Source organism: Artemia sp. Qi Xiang Cuo, chromosome 11, assembly GCF_049724085.1.
Source record: "Artemia sp. Qi Xiang Cuo chromosome 11, ASM4972408v1, whole genome shotgun sequence".
Classification (NCBI taxonomy): Eukaryota; Metazoa; Arthropoda; class Branchiopoda; order Anostraca; family Artemiidae; genus Artemia; species Artemia sp. Qi Xiang Cuo.
This window is the reverse complement of record NC_142804.1, coordinates 3749610-3775995: the sequence shown is the minus strand read 5'-3', so window position 1 is coordinate 3775995 and position 26386 is coordinate 3749610. Positions and strand designations below refer to the sequence as shown.

General features: G+C 38.3%; 1 protein-coding gene across 8 annotated transcripts in view; it reads left to right on the top strand.

Moving 5' to 3' along the window:
* Positions 1 to 26386, top strand: part of LOC148946542 (uncharacterized) — a 217096-nt gene that overhangs the window by 122078 nt on the left and 68632 nt on the right. For all 8 annotated transcript variants that reach the window (XM_089097431.1, XM_089097432.1, XM_089097430.1 and 5 more), the window contains 2 exons: positions 1350 to 1577; positions 11486 to 11671. In XM_089097431.1, the coding sequence (XP_088953557.1) occupies positions 1350 to 1577; positions 11486 to 11671 (414 nt within the window). The remainder of the gene's footprint in view (positions 1 to 1349; positions 1578 to 11485; positions 11672 to 26386) is intronic.

Genomic DNA, 26386 nt, shown 5'->3' with positions numbered 1-26386 from the left:
CAAAATTATACTGTCCGTTCAAATACTGGTTTTTGAATATTTCTTCCCTGAAAATGTTGCGTTTGAAACAAGCGTCATTGACCTAAAGGTTAGCTGATAAGTATGTCTCATTCTTCTAAGGTAGTTGACGAAATAAGGACACACCTATTGGCTATTATGAAAATAATGGCGATAAATGCTTTATTAATTGCCTTTTTATAAAAACACCGTATTATTAATTAAGTACTTGCGTCAAAAGGATTTCTTTTTTAACTTCTCTAAAGATATTGGAAGGGCTGCCTTGTCAAGTTATAGATTGTTTGATTTAAAGGAACTGCACAAGCTTTTAAACGCCGTACTTCTCTTGTATGAATAGCTCCACGGTTGATTTAACGAGATTTATGGCCTTCTGAGTTATGTTATTGGGCTGCAAATACAAGAAATAGGGTGGAATAGGGAGGGGGTGGTCGAGATTCAGAAATAGCATTAAATTATCAGCGGCAAGTAGTCAATGATCAAGGCACTTGGTAATTGAAATCTTTTGAATATTGACAGTAAGGTGAACCAAGTTACTTTTTCCAAGAATCTTGGAGTTGTACTTCTCAACAAGTCTTTGACTCCTCAAAAGTGTGGATAATTGATTTGTGCGATTTTTCTTATACCCCATTAAAATTTTGTTCGTGGGATGTTCACGGATATTTCAACACATTTTAGGCAGCATAATACTGAACACAATTATCCTCTGATTTGTAGTGTTATACATTCGAAAAAAAATTGTTTTAGTTTATTTAACTTCATTTATCGGCGACAGGGGATTATTCTAATAAATTTTTTTTCAGTTCTGTCCCTTTGACTTGTTTAATTGTTGTCTGTTTTTCTGAAACAGCCTGCTATCTAATATGTGTATTAGGTAATTTTAGGCTACTACAAAGTCGTTTCAAAATTGCCCGGCGAAATCGTTAGCACATTCCTCGAGGCCATGCACCCCCTATTGGGAATCCTTAATTGAAGAAAGGATGACACTATACCTCAACGGGATTTAGGGGGGTAACCTATTTTTGTTGTTAAACAGAAGGTTACTCTTACGGAAGACTTGAGCAAAAGTTTATCTATTTTTTACTGGACTCTGACTGCTATTTGTAGTTGCGACTACCCACTCCGTCACCCTAAATCTTTTTGGGTGCAGTCCTCTTTGGCGTTTATTATCCTAAAAGAATCTTTCCCCACTTTACCAAGAAATAATTGTAGTCTAAATATTTTTGTTCATCTAACTCTATTTTAACATCTTTCTTTAGCTTTTCTCCTGTTTGTTTTAGCGTATATTTTATTTTATAGGAAGTATATTTTATTTTATATATTTTATTTTATAGGAAGTAATGGTGCTGTGTCAGGACCCAAACCTACAAGATGGCTGCGCGCCTACCATAGTTCAGATGAGTCTCCGTCCTCTCCGCCTGTTTCCGCCCATGCAATAGCTTTGGCTTCAGCCTTGGCTTACGTCACTGCCACATCGTCTGAGAGCTCTTCAACGATAACGACGTCAGCAACTCAGTCAAGTTCTGCAGCTCGACCTGTTGCTATGCCGACGCTAGCACCAGGTAATATCTCTTTAATGATAATTATCTAATTTTTTGTTGAAATACTCAATGAGTCACTGATAGTTTAACCACAAAATCATTTGTGTTATGACATGAATACACAATAAGTGAATGTAGAATTTTTTGGGTTTTTCTGGGAGAAGTGGCTAATTTAGAGTGAAATATACGCTCAGCTTTCGCCCTCTGCTTGTAATGGTGGCTGAGCTTGCAGAGTCACAGCATTGACCTTCACCGCAAGCCAAAGGATTTGCTACACTAAGACTCAAAGCCTCGTCCCAAAGGACAAAGGATTATAACACCAGCACGCCATCCACTCGGCTAGGGTGGCCCGAGAGGTAGCTTATAGGTCTCCCCTTTTCGCTTCTTGAATATGCTACAAATCTCTGGATCCATTCTTCTCCTTTCTTTCACCGTTTATTGAGAGTAAAAACTTTATTATAACTTGAATAATAGGAGTAAAAATTAAATCGTATCAGAAATTTTTTTTAAATGAGCAGACATTATTCTTAAATGAATTAACAGAATCCGAAAAGATTGAACCAATTTAAAGCTAGTTCTAAACTCAGTATCTGTGTCAAGTATCGAGATATTAGCACAGAGAAACAGGGACTACATGCAAAACTTGTGGCTCCAAACCTTTGTTCTTTTTACTGGCTTATAATCTTACAAATTGAAACTGATCTGACACAAAGAAGAACCAATCAGGTCTTTTAAATGTGGGGTTCTTTGTTTCTCCAAAAACTTCCCTTTGTGACACACACGTAAATTACAAACACGATTATGGAAATTTGACTTACTTTGACTTATGTCTCCTGCCGGGCGCTGCTCGGCGTAGAGAGTGACGTCTGCCTCCTCCATCTACTTTGGTCCATGGCAAGCGTTTGCACATCGCTCAACCTGATATTTGCCATCGCCAGGAACTTGGACAGGCTGTCAGACCATCGTTTCTTCGGTCGGCCGCGAGGTCACTTCCAACCGGCTTTGACAGGGTCGAAGTCATGGATTGGTTTCGCAGGTATGTGCGGAGGCATTCAAAGTAGGTGTCCGAACCATCGTAGTGTTCACTCGGCTGCTTAGGTCAAAAACCGAGACTGCTTGGTGAGCTGCAGCAGCTTCTCATTGCTGACAAAGTCGAACCATCGTAGACCTTCGATCCTCCTCAGGCTCTTCGACTGAAAGACATCAATTGCCTTGAGGGTTGCGGCTGAAGCTTGCCACGTCTCAGCTCCATAGAGCAGCCGACGAGGGCGTTGAAAATCCGCAGCTTCGTTGTGCAACTGATGTTTGGTTTTCGCCAGAGGTGACGGTTCAGTCTGCCCATGGCAGAAGACGCTTTGGATATTCTCGCTTGTAGTTCAGAAAGAAGCGAGCCATCTGAAGAAATTATGGAGCCCAGGTAGATGAACCTTTGGACAACTTCGATTCTAGTGGTGCTATCCAGGTTAACTGAAGGATTGGCAGCAGGAGAGGATGGGTCAATGGCCATAATTTTCGTTTTAGTCCAGTTTATCTGCAGTCCTACTTTTGCAGCCTCTTCTCATAGGATTTGAAGCGCTTCCAGCAACTGCTCCATGGAGTCCGCCAGAATGGCCAAGTCATCGGCAAAATCAGCATCTGTAATGACACAATCTCCAAACTTGAGTCCAAAGCTGAGATGTGAAGTAGTCCTTGTCATAACGTAGTCTATGATGACATTAAAGAGCTCTGGGGCAACTGCACATCCTTGACGCACTCCTGTCGTGATTTGGAAGAACGGGCTGCGGCGGCCGTTCACTTGAACACAGCTCTCCTTCCCATGGTGTAGAGCTTTGAAGAGTCTGCAGTATTTCTCAGTGAGGCCTGTCGATTCTAGAATCCGCCAAAGAGCTTCTTGGTCCACTGAGTTGAACGCAGCACGGAAGTCGACGAAGGTGAAAAAAAGCTTTTTGTCGGAACTCCGTGGCTTTTTCTATGATTTGTCGGATCGTAAGAATCTGCTCAATGGTTGAACGGCCCGACATGAAACCAGCTTGTTCCGGTCGCCAGATTTTACGAATGATATTTCGACATCGATCTAGCAGGACCATTGAGAAAAGTTTTCCCGGGACAGACAGTAGGGTTATTCCACGGTAGTTCAAGCAGTCGCTTCTAGAACCTTTCCTCTTCCATAAAGGGATAATTACACCCTTCCGCCAATCTTCGGGAATTATCTCGGTTTGCCAGATTGTAGAGAACAAGGTGTGGAGAAACAGGAGCATAACAGGACCTGCATATTTTAGCAGCTCCGAACTCAGGCCACAGATACCGGCAGCTTTATTGTTCTTGAGCCTTTTTACTGCATTTCCAATTTCTGATGGACTGAAAGGCTCGTCTGGAGGAGCATCTGTTTCGTATCTTGGACTGCCAGGTTGGCTGGGACTATCAGTAGGAGGCATAGACGGGCTAATGTTGTTCAGGAGTGAGCAGAAGTGGCCCTTCCACCGCTCGAGACAAGAACCCTCATCAGAGAGAAGTGTCCCATCCCTGGATAGGACGGGTCCCAATGCTGGTGTTTTATTTTCTGTGAGATTGCGGAGGTGCTTGAACAGGCTACCCATGTCTTTCTTTTTTGCTGCTAGTTCGATTTCATCGGCTTTCCTTGTAACAAACTGAGTTCGGTCTCGGTGAATAAGTCTGTTCCGCACTCCATTGAGCCTTCGATAGGTGGCCATGTCCCCAAGAAGTCTTGCCCTCCGCCTTTGCTCTATGACCTGCAGTGTTTCGTCAGTTAGCCACGATTTCTTCGGGAAACTTCGCTTGCCAAGCACCAGCTGTGCTGCTTCGCTGGTCTGTGATTTAAAATACTTCCAGGCGTCTTCGCTGTTGTTGAGTGTGCCCAGGAGCTCAAAGCGATTTGATATCTCAACACTATACTTCTGGCGAGTATATGGCTCCTTTAGTTTCCCAATATCCGCTGCTACTGGTTTTCTTTCCGATCGCTGTGCATTGAGGCGAAGCTGGACATCAGCACACACAAGCCTGTGATCTGCATTTCCGAGCTCTGCTGATCTGTAAGTTCTGTAGTTCTTCAGCGATGATCTCCAGCGTTTAGAAATAATGACGTAGTCAATCATCTTCTTTGTGCGACCGTCGTTACTATACCACGTGTACTGGTTGATAGTCTTATGTTGAAAGTAGGTGTTTGCGATCACAAGTTCATGGGATCGGCACAATTTGAGTAGGCAAAGGCCGTTGTCGTTCAGTGGGGCGGGGGATACAGGTCCAATTGTGCCACGCCAAACACCCATATCATCTCGCACTCTAGCATTGAAGTCACCGAGAAGAACAGTGACATCGTGGGGGACACTGTTGACAGATATCTGGACAGAGCAGATTAGAACTCTTCCTTGGTTACGTCGTCGGAATCGTTGGTCGGGGCATAGCATACAAAAATTGTCATCTTGCCATTCTTGTGCCCAAAGCGGGCCTTCATTAGTCTGTCTGATGCAGCTTCGTGCAAGAGTAAGGCCTTTCTTGCAAGGCCGTTTAGCGCGAGGCCAACACCATTTCTTCTCATGCTCCCTGCAGACCAGACTAACGAGTAATTATCGCCTATTCGCTCTTCTCCACTTCCAGTAAGACGGGTTTCTGTGAGACCTGCAATTGCCACTTTATTCTTACGAAGTTCTTGAGAAAGTAGGTTCTTTGATGCAGGTGCATTCAGGGTCAAAACATTCCAGGTGGCTATTCGAAGCCCCCTTTGGTCTAGAAGGTTCAGTCTGTCAGTTTTTTTGACGTCGTCAGCATGTCCGTTGACGCGCGTAGGTCGAGATCTTAAAAGGAGGTCCGGATCCGAGGCTATGTAGTCACTTTGCGTAGCACTTGATTTTCAGGTGGAGGGTCACTAGCCCAACCGACCCTAGGCCTGGAATCTGATTAAAGCTAGGTTTAACCTAGATACTGATTTTCCCAGGGAGGGCTCCACCCGCCACATGAGGTTGCAGCAACCCTGATCGTAGTGTTTAGTTAGGGGATGACCCCATATCCAGAGGCACGTGGTCAGCAGACAAGGTCTGCATCATTCCGGACGAACTCCATTCGCCTCCAATGGCATTATGGAATTGCCTCAAAGATATAAACCAACGGAATTTAAGCGTACGTTTTACCGCGATATCGTAGGAAAGTAATATCTCCTGTCCAATTTCATCAATTTCATAAACCAAATAAAGCTTCATTTGATATAATTATAGCATTAATAGTTGTGGCAATTGTGTTTGACGGTAGTTCGCTTGACGGTCGTCAAGTGAAAATGAACTCTTACTCTTTGAATTAGTTAAATGGAAACTCACAACACCATAAACTAACAACACCATAAAAAAAAAAATGGAAACTCACAACACCATAAATGGAAAACTCACAACACCATAAAAAAAAAATTAGAAATATTAATTATATTATATAATAATATAATATATTATATGAATAAGCTGAATATAAATTCAGCTGAATTATAAAGCATTAAATTCAGCTGCATTAAAGCTGAATATAAATTGAGCTTTAATGAGAAGATCTCCATGTTCATTTATGCAGCTCTGGTAGTAGCAGGGGCCAAATTTTGAAAATTTAGTTTTAGTGAGAAGATTTCCATGTGCAGTTATGCAGTTTTGGTAGTAGCAGGGGCCAAATTTAATTAAGGGATATGTGGTTAAAAAATCAGCAAAATATAAACTAAAAATATATAACATAAAAACACATGTTTACTGATATAATTTTATAACAAAAAATATAAAAACATATAAACTAAAAACATGTAACAGCAAACAGCTTAAGAAGGTGCAGCTTTCCTTTGAAGGTATAGTTGTCTTTGGGAATCAACAAATCATTAATGTTTGTATTTTTGCGGATAAAAATTGTTGCAGATTTAACTAATTAATTTTGCTTATTCATCGTCACGACTCAGCTTGGTAACGCTAACTAAATGTCATACTGCCCCAAAAACTTCATAATTTTCATAGAACTTCAATAAACATCAATAAAACTTCAATAAATTTTGTAGAACTTCATGAGCTGTCTGGACCTTGAGCATAATTACAGATGCACAAAAATCCTGTTTTGGGTTGTTTGTCATTTTATGTTCAGCATGCTTTTGTTTCAATTCCAGCGTTCCGAAAATCCAGCTAGTAATGTAGCCTATTATTGGCAGATATGCCTTTGGAAAATACTGTATGTCCACTGTACACACAGAAAATCAGGGAGCATTAGATACCAGATGCCACTGGAAAATCATTTATAACCAGCGTTCTCAGAATGTATAGTTACTTCAAACAAGCCCTGTAGACAGGGTTGCCACTCAGAAGGTCTTTTTGGTGCCACTTTGGACGGCAAAATGGGGTCAATTTCCTATAAAAAGTGTCATTTTCCAAAAATTTTTCCTTCGCGTTGCTTCGTATTGCTCGCGCTGGCACCAACAAGCTTTTCAAATTGAAAATATTACTCAATCTGCTTGGGATCGCCTCCGTGCAATTTTACGCATCTTTTAATTTTCAAACACGAAAAGTCGGCTCTAATGCCATCCATAAACTACAAAAAATAATATGGATTTTACTTAGGCGGTGCTGATTCTCTGCTTTGCGCCGCACTTCCAATCTTGTTAACTTTCCAGCCCTCCCCTTAAAACCCACAAAAGTGCAAATGGTGCTTACTGTATAAAATGGGGATTCGTCCCCCAGAGTACTTGTTTCTATTTTTTATTATGAGTAGTCTTTGCTCATAGCACAAAAAAGGAAAGAAAAAAGAAAAGAGAAAAAGCCGTCCGAGCGTTTTTTTTTTCTTTTGAGAAAACGGAAAAAAGGGACAGCAATACTCGTCTTCATTGAGAGTTGTTCATCCAGTTTTTCCACACAATTGTCCATCTGGATTATTACAGTACGTTTGGGTGCTTGAAACTTTTCTCTGAAAATGCCGAACAGAATGCCGTGAACATAGATCTCATGCTATTGATGACCCTATGATAAATACAACTAATAGTTGATCAGACACTAACTCTTTCAAATAATTTATTCGGCAAGAACTTAAGGAATATGGGAGGCAAAACTTAAGGAAACTATCACTTATTACACTCAAAACTTCATGACCAGGAAACAGCTATGAGGAGGAAGTGTGTCCAATACTTTTTTTTGGTGTGATTAATTAGCAGGTTTCCAAAATGGCTGTTTGCAGGGGGGTGCCGGATTTCCCAGCATTATTTAAAAAAATTCAGATTCACAATATATACGTATAAAAATTTTACATTCACAATAACATACGTAATAAAAACATACGAACATAGAAGTTCGTTACGTGAGTTAATTTGTAAATTACGTCAGAACCAAATTTAGAGAAAGCCATTAAGCACAAGAAAAGTAAAATTAATTTGCAAATTCTGTTTTACTTATTCAATGACGGTGAGCCAAAATGAAAGCTGCATTAACTAAAAAACGATCAGAAATGAAATAAAAAAAAACAAGTTTTTTTTAACTGAAAGTAAGGAGCGACATTAAAACTTAATAAATTTTTTCCTGGCAAGAGGTCAAAATCTGATTTGCCCTGCAAAATCCGGGCAAGTGGAAACACTGGTATGTTGTCTTGATTCGGTCTTGACACTAAATTTAATAAAAAAAAACAAGTTTGTTATCAATGTGATGATGATGAAGCATAATATTTATGATTAATGAGGAGGAGCATAAACATAACAATAGTGCTTCTGAATCTGAAAACAGAGAGATCGAAACATAAAAGAAAAAAGGATGTTGACGCTTGTACATTGACCGTTTTCCTTCCAGTTTTTTTTTTGAAAAAATTCTTTTTGGTAAAAAAAAGTGCTACTTTGAAAAAAATTCCACTTTTGCTAAAAAGTGTCGCAATAGTGTCACATTACCAAAAAGTGCCACTTAAAAAAAAGAGCCAAAAGTGTCACCAGTGGCTACCCTGCCTGCAGATGAATGACCAAAAATTTCCGAATGCTGTCCTTCACTGGAATCACTTTGGCTCCCATCGAAGAGGAAGACTCGTAATCACACTACAGCGCAACCACCTGAGAGACTTTTGCTGTCTCAATACATGCATCCAACCCAGGTTATTGCAGCACCAAGCCACCTGGAGCTGACACAGCCGCAGAAGCTCCTCCCCACTCCTAACAATTCACTTTCAATCTTTGCTTCCTCGTGTGCAGTTTCTTTTTGTTTTGACTCGTTTTTTTATGGCTTCTTTCCCCTTTCAGCCCCATTTACAGCGTCTTGCGTTTCTTTTGGTATGTATGTTCCCGAACTCAAGGGGCTGAAATGGAACCGCAAATTTCCGCTGGCAGTTTCAGAAAACCAGTAAACAAGTTTTAGAAAAATATATCGAGAGGAGTATTTGAGACAAAAAAAGTGAAAGATAAAAACTGCAAGACAAATTTGGAGCCAGTGAAACAAAGTTAAGAAAGGAGACGCGGATATTTCGGTAAAAACCTCAACCAAGCCGTTTTCTCTACTAAACAGTGTACGAAAAACGAAGGTACGAAGAAAAACAAAATAAAGGACTACCTTTCAAAACCCATGAAATATAGTAGTCCATAAATGTATAATATACAATAATTGTATAATATAATTATTATATAATATTATTATTATATTATATATTATAATTTATATAATAATCTATTATAACATAGAATTTATAAAAAGGAAACTCTTTTACAGCAAAAGCATTAAGGTGATCTAGTATAAAGCATAAAACAGAATACAACATTCAAACATTAAATTGAGATCGAATCCTATCCATGGCTTTTGACGCAACCAATCTACTAATCCGCTTTGGTTCAATTAGCTTATTTGACCCTTTTCTCTGATTGGATTATAGTGTGCCCATAATCTTTTTCCATTGAATCATTTTAAATTGGGCTTATAAAAATGTCTAAAGTAACTTTATTCAAAGCCAGGTCCTTGGGGATATATTTTTAATTTTTAATTACTTTTTATTTTTAAATTTTTACGGCTTTCCTGAAAGAATGTCGTAAATTTGTTTGTTTTTTTCGTTTTGTTTTATGGAAACTAAATCAACCTCGTTAAAAAGAACAAAGCGACTTGGCCTACTAAAAGTTTGGGGGAGGGGGGCAGGGGGCTAATATCCTTGCCACATCATGTTCACACCTATTTATAAAAAGCCAGGATTTATTAGTGACATGTGTTTTCCAAGATTTCAACGCCACACTTGTAATACAGATGTGAAAATTGAAATTACAAGAAACTGATTAGAATATTTTCGAGTTGTCATTAGCTGATTAGAAATTTATTAGAATTTCTAGAAAAATCCCTAGAATTGTCTACTAATGCTATGTCTTTGCGTCTTTTGCTATATTCTTTCATACAGATGGTTAAGCCTTCAAAGTTCTGTCTAATTCCAAAAGCTTTCTACCTTAAATCTCTACTCTTATTGGTCAATTATAAAATTTAGGCTTGAAAACTGAGCAGTGTTCAACTCAAGCAAGTTAACAATGGGGTGTATGATTAGCCCTGCAGTCGTGTATAATTTGATCTTATCCACATGTGTGACTATACTGTGTCCTGGGCGTAATACAGAATCAAGTCTTGCAGTTTATTGATTTTCCTGTTAATATTGCAGCCATTGCTCGTGCAACTTTTCACCCAACTGAAGGTGTGGTCTCCCGAAACAAAATTTACCAAACAAACAAGGGACCCTGTTTAACCGCTGCCTGGAATTGAAAGAGTTTTGTCCTGACAGTGATTAAACAAATGTTCTAATTTGTTCTTATTTCTGAAGAAGACATCCAGATTAGGATTCTGTCAAAACTTTCAAGTGCATACTAGGTCTTATGATATATGGTAGCAGGAGCATACCCAGGAGGAAGTACCAGGGTCCCCCCCCATCCATTCCAAGATATATCCCCGACACAAAAATTATTCTTGTAAATGCAGGGGAAAAGACCTTTTCAAAAAAAAAAAAAAAAAAAATTTCTCCGACTAGTAAACTGGTCTAAAAATGCATATAAAATACCATTAAACGCTTCATCACCCCGGACAAAAGTCCTTTTGTTCCCCCTCCCTCTGGCCAAAAGTAATTGTGTTACCTGTACGAACTCTTAAAACTATCAATTTGAGAAATGACACCACCTCGTTTTACAGAGATTTGCGATTGTTTTTTTTTTCGATTTTAAAGTAGAAAATCTTTTTAAAACCAAACTTTAGCCCTTTTTCTCTTTTCTATAACTTTTATGTAATAAAGTGTATTTTAAATATTCTATTATAGGCACTATATGAATGTTGGATAAACTCTTAAAAATCTGTCCACCAAAGCTAACAATACCAGTTTCTACAAAAGGATGGTTATTTAAAGAAAAACGTAAACAGTGGTCATTGAATAATCGTTTCTTTTTAAAATAAAATGAAAAAAAAAGGTTTTTCAACTAAAACTAAGGAGCAACATCAAAACTTGAAACCATCAGAAGTTATTACGTATATGAGGGGGTTGCCCCCTCCTCAACACCCCGCTCTTCACGCTAAAGTTTTTCTTAGCACTTTTGAAAAACCTTACTAAAAGTTTAGCACTTTTAAAAGCTTATTGTTCTAATTAAAAGAACCTTGTGTTTCAGTACTCGTTCTTAAAGAATTGGGACAAAATTCAAACTTTAAAAGATTCTTTGACTTTTAGGCGGTGTTTCCTCCCTTTTCGAAAATCAGACAAATTTTCTCAGGCTTTTAACCTTTGATGTGTAACACTAAACTGAATGACTGATATATTTGACATCAACATAACAAGTATGTTCTCTTTATATATCTATTTGTATTGAAGTTCTGTTTTTTAGAGTTTCGGTTACTATTGAGCTGCGTTGCTCCTTACTTACAGTTCGTTACCACGAACTGTTTGGTAAGAATATCAAGCTGCAGGTATAAAAATCTTTCAAATTTCAGGTTTATGCTTACTTGGCAACTTAGTAAACTCTTCGGCTAGTAGTCCGTTATCAGCTGGTGCCAATGGAACGATAAAATCGACGCAGGCTTACCAATCCGCGTCGCAGAACGTTTATGTGGCAACGCCTAGTACCTATGTTTCTTCGGCTTCATCTTCAACTCCTACTTGGCAGTCAGAAGGAAGAGGTAATTTTTCTAGTCCTGTTGTCAGTAGTAGGGTCGAATATTGAGCGAAAAATATACATAATATTTGATATAAAAATATGCATAATATTTAAATATTTAATATATAAATACATAATACATAAATATTTGATCTAAAAATAAAAAGACGAGAGAGAAAAAGATGATTAATTGCTTTGGAGGTAGTGAAATTATCGTCCATCACTCATGTAAGATAATTACTGTTTCATCCTAATAGCAATGCTGTAGTAGCTGTCACTTTTCTTGATTTTCAAGCCAAAATATTCCCCTTGCTGTTCAAGCCAAGGAACAGAAAGTTTCCTATATAAGAGTTTAGGACAAGGCGGTTCTAATGGTGTACTTTTTGTTTTGATCTCACTTTTTTTTTTAGGAGTTATGGGTTTTTATATTTTTTAACATCGGACGTGATCGTCTCTTACTAGGTTCCTAGCTACCACTGCAACCCGGATATTGGAGTATGAGGTGACATGGAACAGTGGAAAGATTAGGAATTGCCTTAAGATAGACGAATAAAAAAAAGGATTTTCAGTCTTAAAACAAATTTATGTAAAACTCAGAAATGTGTTAACATCATTGTAAAAACTGTAAGATAAGTATTTCTTTTGGTCTTCTCTCCCTTTCTTCTTTATGTGGATATGTTTCTTAAGTTTTTGATACTGATTGGGATGAAAAGGTTTTCCATACGTCAGCCTGTACTTTTTGGTAGCTTTGAAGTCATTCATTTATAAGTTTCATACATTTTAGCATAGTCTCTATTTTTAGCTTACGCTTGCCAACATACAAGAGCAGAAAAGAAAATAAAACGCGGTAAGCTATTGGTCCACGTATGGGGCATTATACGCGGTCCTCAATTGATCTGAATTATTTTAGGAAGTATAAAGTTACATACATAAATTTGGTAACTGTGTTATATACAGCGCGGCCTGGTTGGATTACAGTAACCTGATAACGCGATTTGCAATAAATTAAAAATGTAAGCGGTAATGATAAAAATAGTGCAATAATTTGATGCAAATTTTTGAGTGCCCTCGTTCCTTAACTACGGTAGTTGTCTAGACTACGGGCGATTCAACTTTTGTTGTAGTTGTATGTCTCACAAAGTCCGAAAGTCGACAGTTTGCTTTTTCTAAGCATGGCGAGATGTTTAAAAATTAAAAACATGTCTCTTCCATCATTATTTGCCATTATAGTTTATAATTTTTATATCTTGGCTGCAGCGGTAGCTGCAACCAAGTAAACAGTTCTAAAAATCGTCAGAGGAAATTAAATGGAGTTTTCTTTCTGATACCCTTAGAACACTTTTGTCAAAACTTCCAAAATACACAAGTTGATTTCCCAATATCCTGAAATGACTACGCATTAGCTCTACTCATTGACAGGAGTTTCGAAAATTCAACGAAACTTCGAGGGTGAAACGGTCAGAGTAGCTGTGACTACTAAGGGTAAAGGTTGACTTGGGTAAAGGTTTGAGGTTGACTTTATTTCAAACATAGTAAGCTTAAGTTCTGATCTGAATGCACTCCAAATATCTCAAAAAATGTGTCTGTGCTTATTTTTAGCTGTTTTGTATACATAAAGGATAAATATCCTCCAGAGCCATCGTATTTCAGTCGCTGTGTCTTTACTACAGGAACATGTAGCAAGTCTGTCGACCAACTTTCCTGCAGTAGGGATAGGTACCTGGGCTCCGTATGCCAAGCTGAGCATCAATCCACTGTGCTGCTCATTGTGCTGCACTGTGCCGCTATTTATTTTTATCTGATTTTGGATTATCTGCGGTTGTCACGCCGCCCAATCTATTATGTATAAGTGAGAGTATTCGAGAGACAGAGCCAGCCAATAGTTAATCTTCAAACCTTTAGAGGGATTAGTATCATTCTCCCTTGAGAGCGGAGTTCAGATCAGTCGAATGGTTTTAATAAGCTCACAAAGGAATATATTTCCCCCCTTTTTTTAATCTAAAAACAAGCAACTATATTTTTTTAGAATTTTCATGGAGTCAACGGGTTTCATAAAACGGTGACTATTTTTATGCATACTTTGGTAGGTATAACCTGGGTGTCTGACGGCTCGGGAATGGAGTTGAAACCTAAAGGAAAAGTTTCCTTTTTGGAGGGGGAAGGGAATAAGGGGACTTCTTGGGGAAAGGGAATTTTTCGGGAAAAGGGGTAAATATTGTTTCTCTTGTCCTAACATGCATGCAACGTTTTTTTTCTTTTTTTGTGCCTTTGATTGACAGGCTCTTTCAGTAGTTCTGTGAATAATCTACCACTTTGTGTAGCGCTTTTAAAAGTGGAAATGTTTAACCCATAAAGTATTTCTTTACTAGAATCAAGCATATGGCAGAAATATGTTTTGTGTTTTATGCAAGTTTAGTGTTTAACTTGGCACTTCATATATAATTTGTTATAATAATAATAATGATGTAATGCGAAAAACGTATCTTAAAATAAATTTCCCATAGAATTGACGTTTATTAATAATATTCGTCATGCCATATTTTGAATATTAACAAGAAGGTACTTACATGGAGTTGGATCCTTCGTTCTTGCCTCACCTACTCCCCCCCCCCCCAAAGTACTTAGGTTTTTCCTTTCTGTAATTCACTCAGTTTTTGGTGTTTCTAAGCGCGTGCCCCCCCCCCCCCCATCCTCTGCTCATGGAGAAATCTCTTTGCATGTATCTGGTAGTAGGATGTCAGCATGGATAGAACCTTAGAAAGCATTGAATTAAGATCCCTTTTGATCTCCGCATTATTTTTACCAAGAGGATTGTGTCCAATTTTGTTACTCAGAACACGTAATACACTATGCTCTTTGAATCTCAAATCCCTCTCTTTCCTTTTTTCCATCCGGAGCTATTTTTGGTTGCTAAATCAAACAGTTCGTGGTAACGAACTGTAAGGAGCGATTCGGCTCAATAGAAACTGAAACTCTTAAAAACAGAATTAAACGGACTTTTTATGCTGATTCAAAGTTCATTAGGTTTAATGTTGCCTTTCATAGGCTACGTGTCTCAGAAAGTCGCCCAATTTTCCGAAAAGAGGAAAACACCCCCAAACAGTCGAGCAACCTGAATGAAAATTAAACCATTTGATTCATCGTGTCATAGAACCCTATTCTAGAGGTTTCAAGCTGTTATATACAAAATGCGGATTGTTTTTTTTTTTACTTTTTTGCCAGAAGAAAGATCACAGATGCGTGTTAATAATTTTTTTTTCGTTTTCCCCAGGAATTGTCATATCGAACCAGTAATCCTAAAAGATCGGGAGAGGGCTCATTGGATCGAAAATAAAAATATCTAGTGTCCTTTTAAGTGACCAAAAAGATTGGAGGGCAATTAACCGCCTCCCATGCCCTTTTTCCCTAAAGACATCTGACACAAATTTTGAGATAGCCGTTTGATTCTGCATAGTTGACAGATCCAATAATTTCGGGGATAATATTACCGCCCATAGTCCTTGGAGAAAGGAGGGGGTGAGGGAATAGGATTTCCTGGCATGATTTGAAAAAACAGTCAGAAATTAAATAATAAAAAAAAATTTGTTCAACTGAAAGTGAGGAGCAACAATAAAATTATGTTCGTTTATGTCCATTATTATGGAACAATTTACATTCGTTTTAAATTTTAATGTTGCTCCTTACTTCAACGAAATTCAATGTCATTATTCGCTTTAAAATTCTGAAAATTATACAGTTGTTTATGATGGCGAGGAAATGAGGAAGGTCTGGGGGGAGAGTGGTTTATCAAATAAACCAGCCGCTCTTAACGAGGGTCAGTTAATTCATTTATGTAAAACCAAGTTCGGAGGTTATATATAAAAAAAGATATTAAAAAAAATACAAGAAAACGGTCTTGGTTTTGTTTAGTCTCGTCATGGTTGTCTTCATCTTTGATAATCTTTTAAGGATTCAGGCGTCGATTCATTGTTCACTATAGATTGTTCACTATATTCATTTAAAGATTCTACATCATTTGAAGAAAAATTTTGACACCTGTTGAATATTCACACCAATACTGACATAAAATATTGACACCAGTCTGCGACCGGTGCCAGTATTTTGATATTAAAGTTTGGATATCAAAAATTGTAATGCAATATTGTTTAATCCTATATATTTCTAATTCAAAGTGAAAAAAAAAACTCTTAACTGTAACTTGGGATAAACTTCAAACACATTTCAAAAAATTCTTGTACACTCTAATCAGGGCCATATCCAGGATTTTTTGTATCTAAAATCTAACAGTAGTCTCCTCTAAATTACAGTATCCCAAGTTTCTTAAACGAAAATACTAAGATTTTGCAAAAAATCCTAAAATATCAAATATTGGTATAATATCAAATATTATATTATGTTTACATAATATAATTATTCTGGTAAATATTTCATGTAGCCTATGTATTTTTCTCAGGAGTGATATCTCAAAATTTTGGTGGAAATCTTAAGGGTTGAAAGCTGTGTACATGCCACTAACGACGCTAGACTGTAAACAATTTTCCACTAGATAATTTTAACTAATTTATTTATTTTTTTATTTGAAAAAAAGGTTGGATTCCTGGTATCTTTGTTTTTATGATTGGAAAAAAAGAGAATAAGAAAAAGGTGCAAATGGCATATTAGCCCATATGTATTTTTATTTTACTTTGCATGGGAAAGTGATACCCGTTATAGACAGTTACATTGTTTTGTGGTTGGGTAGTTGACCGAAGTCCAACATCTTTAAAGGCGTTAAACAATCAATATTTATGGGTTCAGTTCGACTGTACTTACTGGCTAATTTGGACAACTTTGAGGGTACGGTAGACAGATATGCTGGGGGAGGGGAGGAGGAAGTTGTATGTCAGGCTCGAATCCCCTCAAAATCTAGGAACCTCCCTATATTTTCTCGAACTTATCATGCATGTCAGCTTTTTTATGTTTTCTTCTTGAAGTTGTGACGCCCCTCCCCCTCGAAAGAAATTTTGTGTGATAACCCGTTAAAAGGTGAAATTTTGTTGTTCGGTAGTTCTTGTTGTGGATTTTCTACAATGCGTAGAGGAGATCCACATTTAATGTAATCCACTCTCTTTAAACTGTACAAATCAGCTTGGCATGACTATAAGCAATGCTCTTGATTCATGATAATGGTTGGCAAAGGGAATGTTTTGAAAAAAAAAGGTTTGGTCAGATTTTTTTTGGGGGGGGGGGGCTTGGTGCTTTTCGCTCCATTAACCCTACACAGCTCACCGTTTCCTTTTAAAGAACAAACTTGCCTTTCAACACGCTCTTTAAAGAACGACTAAAATTAGGGTAATGGTAAAATTACATATTTATTTTTTTCCGAAAAATCAAATTTCTACCGCAAGTGATCCATTTATCCGTGTGAGATAAGCAAGATGTCATAAATTATAGATCGGCCTACCAAGGCCGTATCCAGGGGGGGGGGTCCCGGTTTTGAACCCCCCCCCCCCCCCCCGAAATTTTTGACCGACTCGAAAATAAGTCGAAAATTAGTAAAACCTAGGTAAAAATTAGTAAAATTAGTCGAAAACTGAGTCAAAAATTAGTAAAACCTTCCCCCAAAAAGTAAAAAATTAGTAAAACCCCCCCTGAACAAAAATCCTGGATACGGCCCTGCGGCCTACGCTAAACTTGCCTATGCATTCACTTGATAAACTACTGAAAGATCCATTATGATTTAAGCGGTACAAATTATCACATTTTTCTATAATTGTCAGTATTTTGTGCTTTCGCTTCGGGTCTGATGACGAAAGTACTAGGTATAGGCCTACGTGATTCACAATGAATAAACAGTAAACAAATGAACGCATGCTAGGCAACACTGCTATCAGAATAAATTCAAATTAAGCAATCAGAACGAAAACAATAGTTTTCCTCAAGCACAATAATAGTGGCGCGCACAAGTTGTAACCAGTTTAATCATGCGTTATTGAACATGCATGCATTTTTTACATTAGCGAAGCTTGTCAAAAAACATTCATTAATAATATACATGTCGGATTACAGGGGGCGCCGAATTAAACAGGGGCCTGATTACCAGGGCCCACTGTATATATTGTATTCTCTTTTATCAGAGTATATATTCCATTCTCTTTTATCAATTTATGTGTATACTTGAAATTTTGGACAATAATCCGGAAAAAAAAACGAATTAAAAAACACCGTGTTTTTTATGTATTTTTCCAAATATCACGGTCGCTTTTCTGACAGTGTACCCCCACCCCTCGCCTCGGTAGTCCCTGATATAGTCCTAAGAATGTATACAGAATTAAAAGAAAGTATTAAAACCCTGAAATTCTTACTTTATGATATGCACTATGTTTCTATTATCAGGCTATCATGGTTCCTTCAACTGTTATCCACATTTTTGAAATTATTTAAAATCATATTTATAATCACAATTATATTTTTCTTAATCAGGTGTAATTAAATTCCATCGATCCTGCAGATACCCGTGGCTGCAGACACTGCAGAAACCCGTTAAAGCTTCCTTTAGAAGTGGCCAACCCCTAAATATTTATCTAATTAAACTAGCAACTAGGGGTAAGGTTTTTTTTCAGATTTTCCTCTGTTTTTTTTTAGATTCCCGTTTGAACAGTGTATGTAGTCCATCTCCCCCAAAGATAAATTGAAATGGTGACTTTTTCATAGAACTGTATTGATAGTCCCTAAATTACACCCTATAAATTGCAAATGGTATTTTTAAACCTTGGGAGATGTTATTTCCCGAGTTACTTAATAATTCATTAATTAATTGTTTTTATTATATTATAGAATTATTTCTATTATAAATTAATTATTAGTTAATTAAATAATTGTTCTCAGTTTTACTTATTTCACCTTGACACTGTTTTTTATTTGTTTTTATCAACACTTTCTATTTTGATAGTGTTTGAATCCAACTTTCAGGATTGCAGAATCCTAAATTTGCGATCAGGATTTTATTAAAATGCTATTGCTAAAAAGGAGGATATTGCTATTCCTAGAGAGAGAGAGAGAGAGAGAGAGAGAGAGAGAGAGAGAGAGAGAGAGAGAGAGAGAGAGAGAGAGAGAGAGAGAGAGAGAGAGAGAGAGAGAGAGAGAGAGAGAGAGAGAGAGAGAGAGAGAGAGAGAGAGAGAGAGAGAGAGAGAGAGAGAGAGAGAGAGAGAGAGAGAGAGAGAGAGAGAGAGAGAGAGAGAGAGAGAACTTCGTTGTAACGAAAAAAGAAAAACTTCAATTTAGTGGCCGTCTCGAAAAGTAAAGAACTTGTCTTAGGGGGTACTCAATTACATACACTGCTGCAATAAAAATATGGTAACAAACTGGTAAAACTTCCCCTTTTTCACACCCAACCCTTCAAATAAACGATCTCATTAATATATATCGCAATAACACCCTGGGAGCTCAACGCCCCAAAAATACCTAAAAGAAAGAAACAGACCTCAGCCAAGCAGTTCTGACAACCAGATCAGTACTGTGACCAAGTTGTAGCAGCAATGGTAGCCGCAGTATCATCAACAATGGCATATTTACATTCCAGCCTTTTTAGTCATACCGTTTAAATCTGGAACATAATTAGGTGCGTCACTAACGGACAGCGGGAAAATAATTGGATCTAGGACAGATCCCTGTGGGACACCGTGAGCCATAGGACGCTCTACGGATTGTCTGAAATTCATCTCCAGTTGCGAGTGCTGGTAGCTGTGGAAGCTCTTAGTAATATCAAGAGCTTTATCTTGTCTCACTATTCTCCGATAGTAGACCGTTGTCAACTTTGTCCTTCATTAGGTCTAAAAACCCAGCATACGGTAGTCTACGGTAAGTGTATCTACGGTACGGTACGGTATCTTGAAATATCGACGCAACCTCCGCCTTTCTTTTCATTTGAAAATCAAACTGACTTTTTCATAAACGTCTCCAAAATGCATTAACCGTGCAATAATACTAACCAGGATTACTAAAACAATGATCTGCAATTCTGACTAAAATTCGGAAATGCCTGTGAAATTAGATATGCCGTAAATTTTGTTCTACAATAAAGCTTCCCTCTTTTAGTTTTTTAGTTGATCCCGGAAAAGAATCCTTATATCTACTGCTGTACGGAGTTTACTGAACTCTGTGTGCTCATATCTACCTCTCTCTTGTCTTCTCTTGTAGCAGAACTCAAGCAACTTAGCTCTCCCTGGCGTAAAGTAGATTCGTCATTGTAATAAGCCAAGAGTCTCGGTCGTTCGCGAGTGGCTCAATCAATTCAATCCAGGACTTTTCCCATCTTCGTCCATACTTCTTGAAGCCATCGATTGGGTCTAGGTCAGCCTTGATGCAGGCGAGCCATTTTTTGTTTTGTCCCCCGTGTCGCTTTTTCCATCCCGGAAGAGGTGTACATCTGAGGGCTTTATTGACGAAGGGGTGGTGTGGGCGGCAAAGTGTATGGCCGGACCATCGAAGTCTTCTTTGTTTAATTATAGTAGCCAAATAAAAACGCTGATGGCAGATTTTGCGGAGTTCGTTTTTGCGGATTCAATCACGGAGTTTAATGCCAATAATTCTCTGTTGAGGGCTTGAATTCGGATGCTTTCAGAGCCCATGTCTCACAGCCATTTAGTAAGACAGATCAAACAATACCTGATATATCCTTATTCTTTTCTTCAAACGAACATTTTTTTTGGTTCCATAGAGCGTGATTCAGCTGGGTGAAGACTCCAGTGGCTGAAGCAATTCTTGACTGAATTTCTTATGTGCATCCTCCTATTGGGTCTACCAAAGAGCCTAGGTACTTGAATTGGGGCATCTCGTCTATGGGCGACTATTCTAGTAAAACTGGGGGGTCTTGAGAAGATATACCAGACACCATGACTTTAGTCTTCGAGGAGTTTATCTCCAGGCCGACCAGAGAGGATTCTTCAGCTACCTTCGATAGCATGGATTGGGCTTCTGAAAGAGATTCAGCTAATAAGCAAATATCGTCGGCGTAGTCCAGATCCGTGATCATAAAATTGGGACTTACTTCAACGCCTGAAAAAGTCCTCATTGTTCTGGTCATAGTCCAGTCCATTACGAAATTAAATAAGACGGGAGACAATATACATCCTTGTCGGACACCAAAATCAATTTGGAACGTCGAGGAGAGCTCCCCACCGATCTGAATTTGGGCTCGCGTATTATGGTAGTATGCTTGGATAAGTGTGACTATCTTGCATGGTACTCCATCCTCCGTCATGGCCTTCCAGATTCCATCCCTTAGAACAGAATCAAAAGCTGTTGTAAAATCTACAAGTAGAGACACTGTCGGTTTCTAGTGTTCTGCCCTGTGTTCAAGGGTTAGTCTTAAGACGAATAGTTGGTCGATTGTTCCCATGCCTAGGCAGAATCCCGCTTGATTGGGCCTTGTCTTTTCGTTGTGCTAGATACGAAAACAATTATGTAGCACTATTCCAAATATTTTGGCAGCAATGCCGACGAGAGACATCCTGCGATAATTGCTCCATTTATTATTTAGCCCTTTTTTGAAAACCGGAAGGATGATAGAGTCTGCCCAATTCTATGGAACCATCTCTTCTACCCATATACGATAGGTTACTTTATGCAACCTGCTGACAAGTGCTGTCCCTCCATACTTGTAAAGTTCAGCCGGGATAGCAGCAGGACCAGGGGCTTTATTACTTTTCAGGCAATTGTTTGCTGGTCGGACTTCATTGAACGTGGGGGAGCCACGTTCATGTCTTTGTAAATACTACTGGGTGAGTTTGGTTCGTGTAGGTCATGGGGCTGTGACTTGGATCATAGTAATGCTGATTATGATCCATTGCTGTGGAGAGTTGGTGCTGGTTATGTAGTTTGTCAAAGTTCTCCTTCCAGCGATTTATTATTTCGGAATTATTCGAGAGTAACTTGTCGTTTTCATCTTCGACGGACGTAATAGTAGGCTAATGTGATTTTCTCCTGATTCATTTTAAGAGTTGATATTTCTTCCTGGTGTCGGATCTGGAGGCAGCCGCTTCCATGTCTTTAGCGATTTTCTCCTAGTACTGGTTCTTATCATTCTTAGCCGACTGGGGGCATTCTCTTCTCAGGTGCTTGAACAACTCCGATTTTCTATCTGATATCTGTTGCTTGTAGTTAGCCAGTGGGACAGTGCGTGTTGACATCCATTTTTTAGATAGTCTTTTGCGGTATCCTATCGTAGCTTCTGCAGCCTCGGGGATTGTATTGCGTATGGTAAGCCACTCTTCATGCAAGCTTTGGGTTTGCTCGTCGGTCGCTTGCACTTAGAGACCTTCAAAGTGATTAGACATGTCTAAGCTGAACGCCTGTTGTATATTAGGATCATCGAAGCGATTGGTGTCAAATCTTTGTGTCTTTCTTGAGGCGTTTTCCAGTCGCAACTTTAGATCTAACTTGACAAGAAGATGATCTGACCCATGTTTCGAGTCAGTATCTGCTCAAATGTACGATCTACTGTTCTTAGCCATTGATTTCCAACGGCCGGACTTGAGGATGTAATCAATCTGGATTTTTGCTCTACCATCTTTTGAATTCCGTGTAGATCTCTGGCTAGGTTTGTGTTTGAATAAGGTATTGATAATGACCAAATCGTTCGCCATGGCAAAGAGAAGAAGTCTTGATCCCCTGCTATATCTAGCTCCAAGACCGAAGTGGCTAATGGCAGACTCAGCATTCGATACTTTTTCCCCGATTATGGCGTTAAAGTTGCCTCCAATAAAGATGAGGTCTCGTTTCGGGGCCTTCTTAAGTGTACAAATTAGAAGTCGGTAAAAAAGATCTGCTTCGCTCTCCGGTGCGTCTCTTGTTGGAGCATAAACTACAATAATTGATATGTTGAATAGGTGGCCTTTGAATCGCGCTCTTGCTACTATGTGAGATAGGTTCCCACTCTAGAAGTCACCTCGATGCTAGGGGGGGCTTAAAATGCTGTCCACTCCCCCATACGCAGATCCATCAAGAGATCCGGAGTTGAAAAAGGTGAAAGAGGAGTCGTCCTCAGGAGTTCTAATTTCTGAGCCTTCCACAATGCCGCCGTTGATTCTATTTTCTTACGCGCATATGATGTCTATGTTGTAACGCAATAATTCCTCAGCGATAAACGACTGGGTCGTCAGGCATTTCATCAAAGCAGACGTTCCAGCACCCTACACTGAGGGGTTGTCTGTGTTTCTGAAGGAGTATCTCAGCTTGCCAATTTTTCGGAGAAGGCGCTGTTGAAACCTTCAACGCATCGCTTGTCGGGGATGTCGTAGTATGGACTTTCCTATTTTTCGAAGAAGGCGGCGATGAAACATTCAACGTATCGCTTGCCGGGAAGGCCTTAGTATGGATTGAACTCTTTACATTGACTTGCATTTGGACGTTTCGAGGAAATACATTTAACCATACAGGTCTCCACTCGCTGATGGCACCCTCTGCAGTTTGGCCTAGCAAGAATTGAGACAGGAAATTCTGGCCGTTTCCACCTGACTACCACGATGGGAAGACTGCAGTCAGATTTCTCTTATGCTTAACTAGGGTTAGCTACGTTTAACTCGTGCACAGCAGATGACACGCTCCAATAAAGGCAGAAGTGCACCACGGTTGGCACAAAACTTACCATACTTAGCGCAAAGTATGCTCCACCAAGCATGTAACACGTTTGGTGGAACGATTGGCGTCTAAGATAAACATCGGGCGATGGAGACTGGTTAAACCCTCCTATACTACAATTGGAATTTCGTTTAGGATGCATGAGATAAAGCCCCGCTTGACATAAAAAAAAATTTTTATTTTAAATGCGGAGATTAGAAGGAAAATGGGATTCACTAAAGCCATGCATTACCACAGACAAATTTTTCTTGAGGGCTCGGGTTTTTGTTTTCCTTATATTTTTTTTTCAAAAGTTTTATTATCAAAGTTGCGACTTGTCAGTTTAACTTGAATTCAACGACCTTTTCAGCTTCAAATCATAAGCATAAATACCACAGGGATTTTGCTCTGAAACTAAATAATCATTTAAATTACTTTGAAGCTGAAAAAATTGGTCTTGGTGAAATTATGAAAATAAAACTTAACTATCTTGGATACCGCTACAAATTTAGTGGTTTCATCTCAGAAATGTAGTAATCACGTTTGTCTTATGGATTTTTTTTTTCTTATCTAAATAGACTGTATTTCAATACAAATTATAATATTTGATCCCCAGGGATCCTTAATTCAGTATGATAATTGGCGAAATCCATAGACTTCATAGAGAAAGCTTGTTTATTTTAATCTATAAATACAACAAAGGCATAAAACCACTAAATAGACCGGGCTCGCTCTTTTTGTAGAGTGTTTGATTTATTAATCCTATGATAGTGGGTTCGAGCCCGACATTATGTGTTACGGCTTTAGGCATTTTTATCCCATCTATAAAAATAAAAATATTGCGAATATATTTCTTTTTTGGGTAGAAATTGTATTTGTTGAGTAAAAAATCAATTTTAAAAACCGAGGCTAAAATGCCAGCTTAGATGGCTGAAGAATAGGTTAAAGGTGGGGGCGGGTGTCTTCTTCCTTCGTAAATAAGTATCTTGGAAGTTATTTAATTCTATAGATAATCTCCTATATTTTGTTCAATGAAAAGACCGAATTCAATGAGTAAATCAAGCGCTTCGTGGTAGCGAACTGTAATTAAGGTGTGACTCGGCTTAATGGCAATAAAAACTGTAAAAAAATGAGTTGTGATAACAATACTTACATCAAAAGAATTGGCTTTTTATTGGGTTTCTAGATATACAAAATCCATCTATAACTCGGGCCCGAAAAATATTCGTGATTTTTTTTTAGAGGGAGGAAACACCCGCAAAAGGGTAAGTGACATAATGAACATTACACTGTCAAAATCAGCGAAGCCTATTGTAAAGGTTTAAAGATCCTACCTACAAAATGTAGGATTTTGCTTTTTTTTTTAAGGAAGAATGTTTATTTATTTCCTTTTTCCCCCAGAGGCTATCGTATCCAACCAATGGTCCTAGATAGCTGGGGGGTGGCCCATTCGTGCCAAAATTAAAAGTTTTGGTGCCTTTTTGTTAGTAGCCAGAGATTGTGCCACAGGTGGTGTTTTCAAGTGGCGTTTTCTGCCATTTTACGGCACAAGAAATCATCAAGTGGGACAAAAATCGCTCCTAAGGAAGCACATAGTCCTTGCAAGATAAACGGTTAAATTATACATTTAAGCTTTCTTTAATGAATTTGAAAATATAAATATACAGTGGTATATAATTTTTCATCAGTCATTATGGTGGAGGGCTGGTGGATCTTTGGATAGGTGGGGAAATGTGTTGGAAGCTTGAAAAAGGCGTTTTTACAACCGACTTCTCTAACTGTTTGTGGGCGTTTACTTAAATATAGAAGGGGTTTGGGGAGGGGGGTTAAAAATTGGTCTCTAGTCTCCCTTGATTCTTGGGAACCGCCGGGAAATATCCTGCGGGGCCTAGGTGGGGTGATCAAGTGTTACCAGGTTCTTTGTTTTAACCTAAACTTAAACGGGAACGCTAGTCATTTTCATATTTATATATGTTACTGTGAATGTCCGAAATCTGGTTGATGTTAACATTCTCCGGTGAATGTCAGAAATTCTCTTTTCCCCGCTTTGACTCCAATAGCGTTGCAAATTAGCTTTTTCAGTCTTATGTAAGCTTTGATGGTAAAGTTAAATTTAGGTTATGTTAAATTAGGTTATAAAACACAGAAATGGATGAAAACCTAACCAAAAATAACCTAACGTTTCACCATGAAACCTTACATAAAACTGAAAAAGTTTACTGGCAGCGCTGACTAAATCCCACTAGAAAAAAAAAATGGTATTTTGGACATTCACGGTAACACATACCTAGTTTAGTACCGTCTCGTTTCTCGGGGTACGTTGCTCCCTGGCCTTCTTGCCGGCATCCATGATTAACATCCATATAAAAAGATTTGTTCAAAGAACTCACATTAAAAGCCATGGATATGATGACCCAATAATTGATTTTTAGCATTTAAGACCCCCCCCCCCAATTAATATTTGAGGTGGTGCACTTTTTTGAAAATAAGTTTTTCAAAGAAAAGTAAAGAACTCCATTAAACAAAAAAGAGCAAAAATAAAATAAAAAATCTACCAAGCGTGAAACTACCACAAATCAGCATCAAAAAATAAATGTAATTCGAAACGAGCAGAAATTAAAATAAATAACCGAGTCAAACTCAAAACGAGCAGAAATTAACATAAGTTGGGCGCAAAACCCCTATGCCTTCCCAAGGCCAGAACAAAATTTGCACTTTACTGAAAAAATATAAATGTTTTTTTTTTATAATTTTAATAAATCAAATATATTAACATTTTATTACTAAATATCAGTATATGTATATTAAACTGACAATGCACATTCATTTGTATTATTACAAAGGAGATACACCAATCAAAATTTTGAGATAGCAATTTTGCTCACCGTGGTTGATTTTCAAATAGAAATCATGTTTTTTAGGAGGACACTCCCCCACAGTCCTAAGTGCAAGGATTGTAAGTTATACCCTGGGGGCATGTAAGGTTTTAAAAGAAGTAGTTGTCGTAGAATCTTAAAAAAAGCTCATTTGATTGGGAATACAAAGGGCTAGTGCCCTTTTCAATAGTCGAAAGTTATTGGAGGGCAACTAGCCCCCCCCCCCCACCCACGCCCATCATTCCCTGAAACACATCCAATA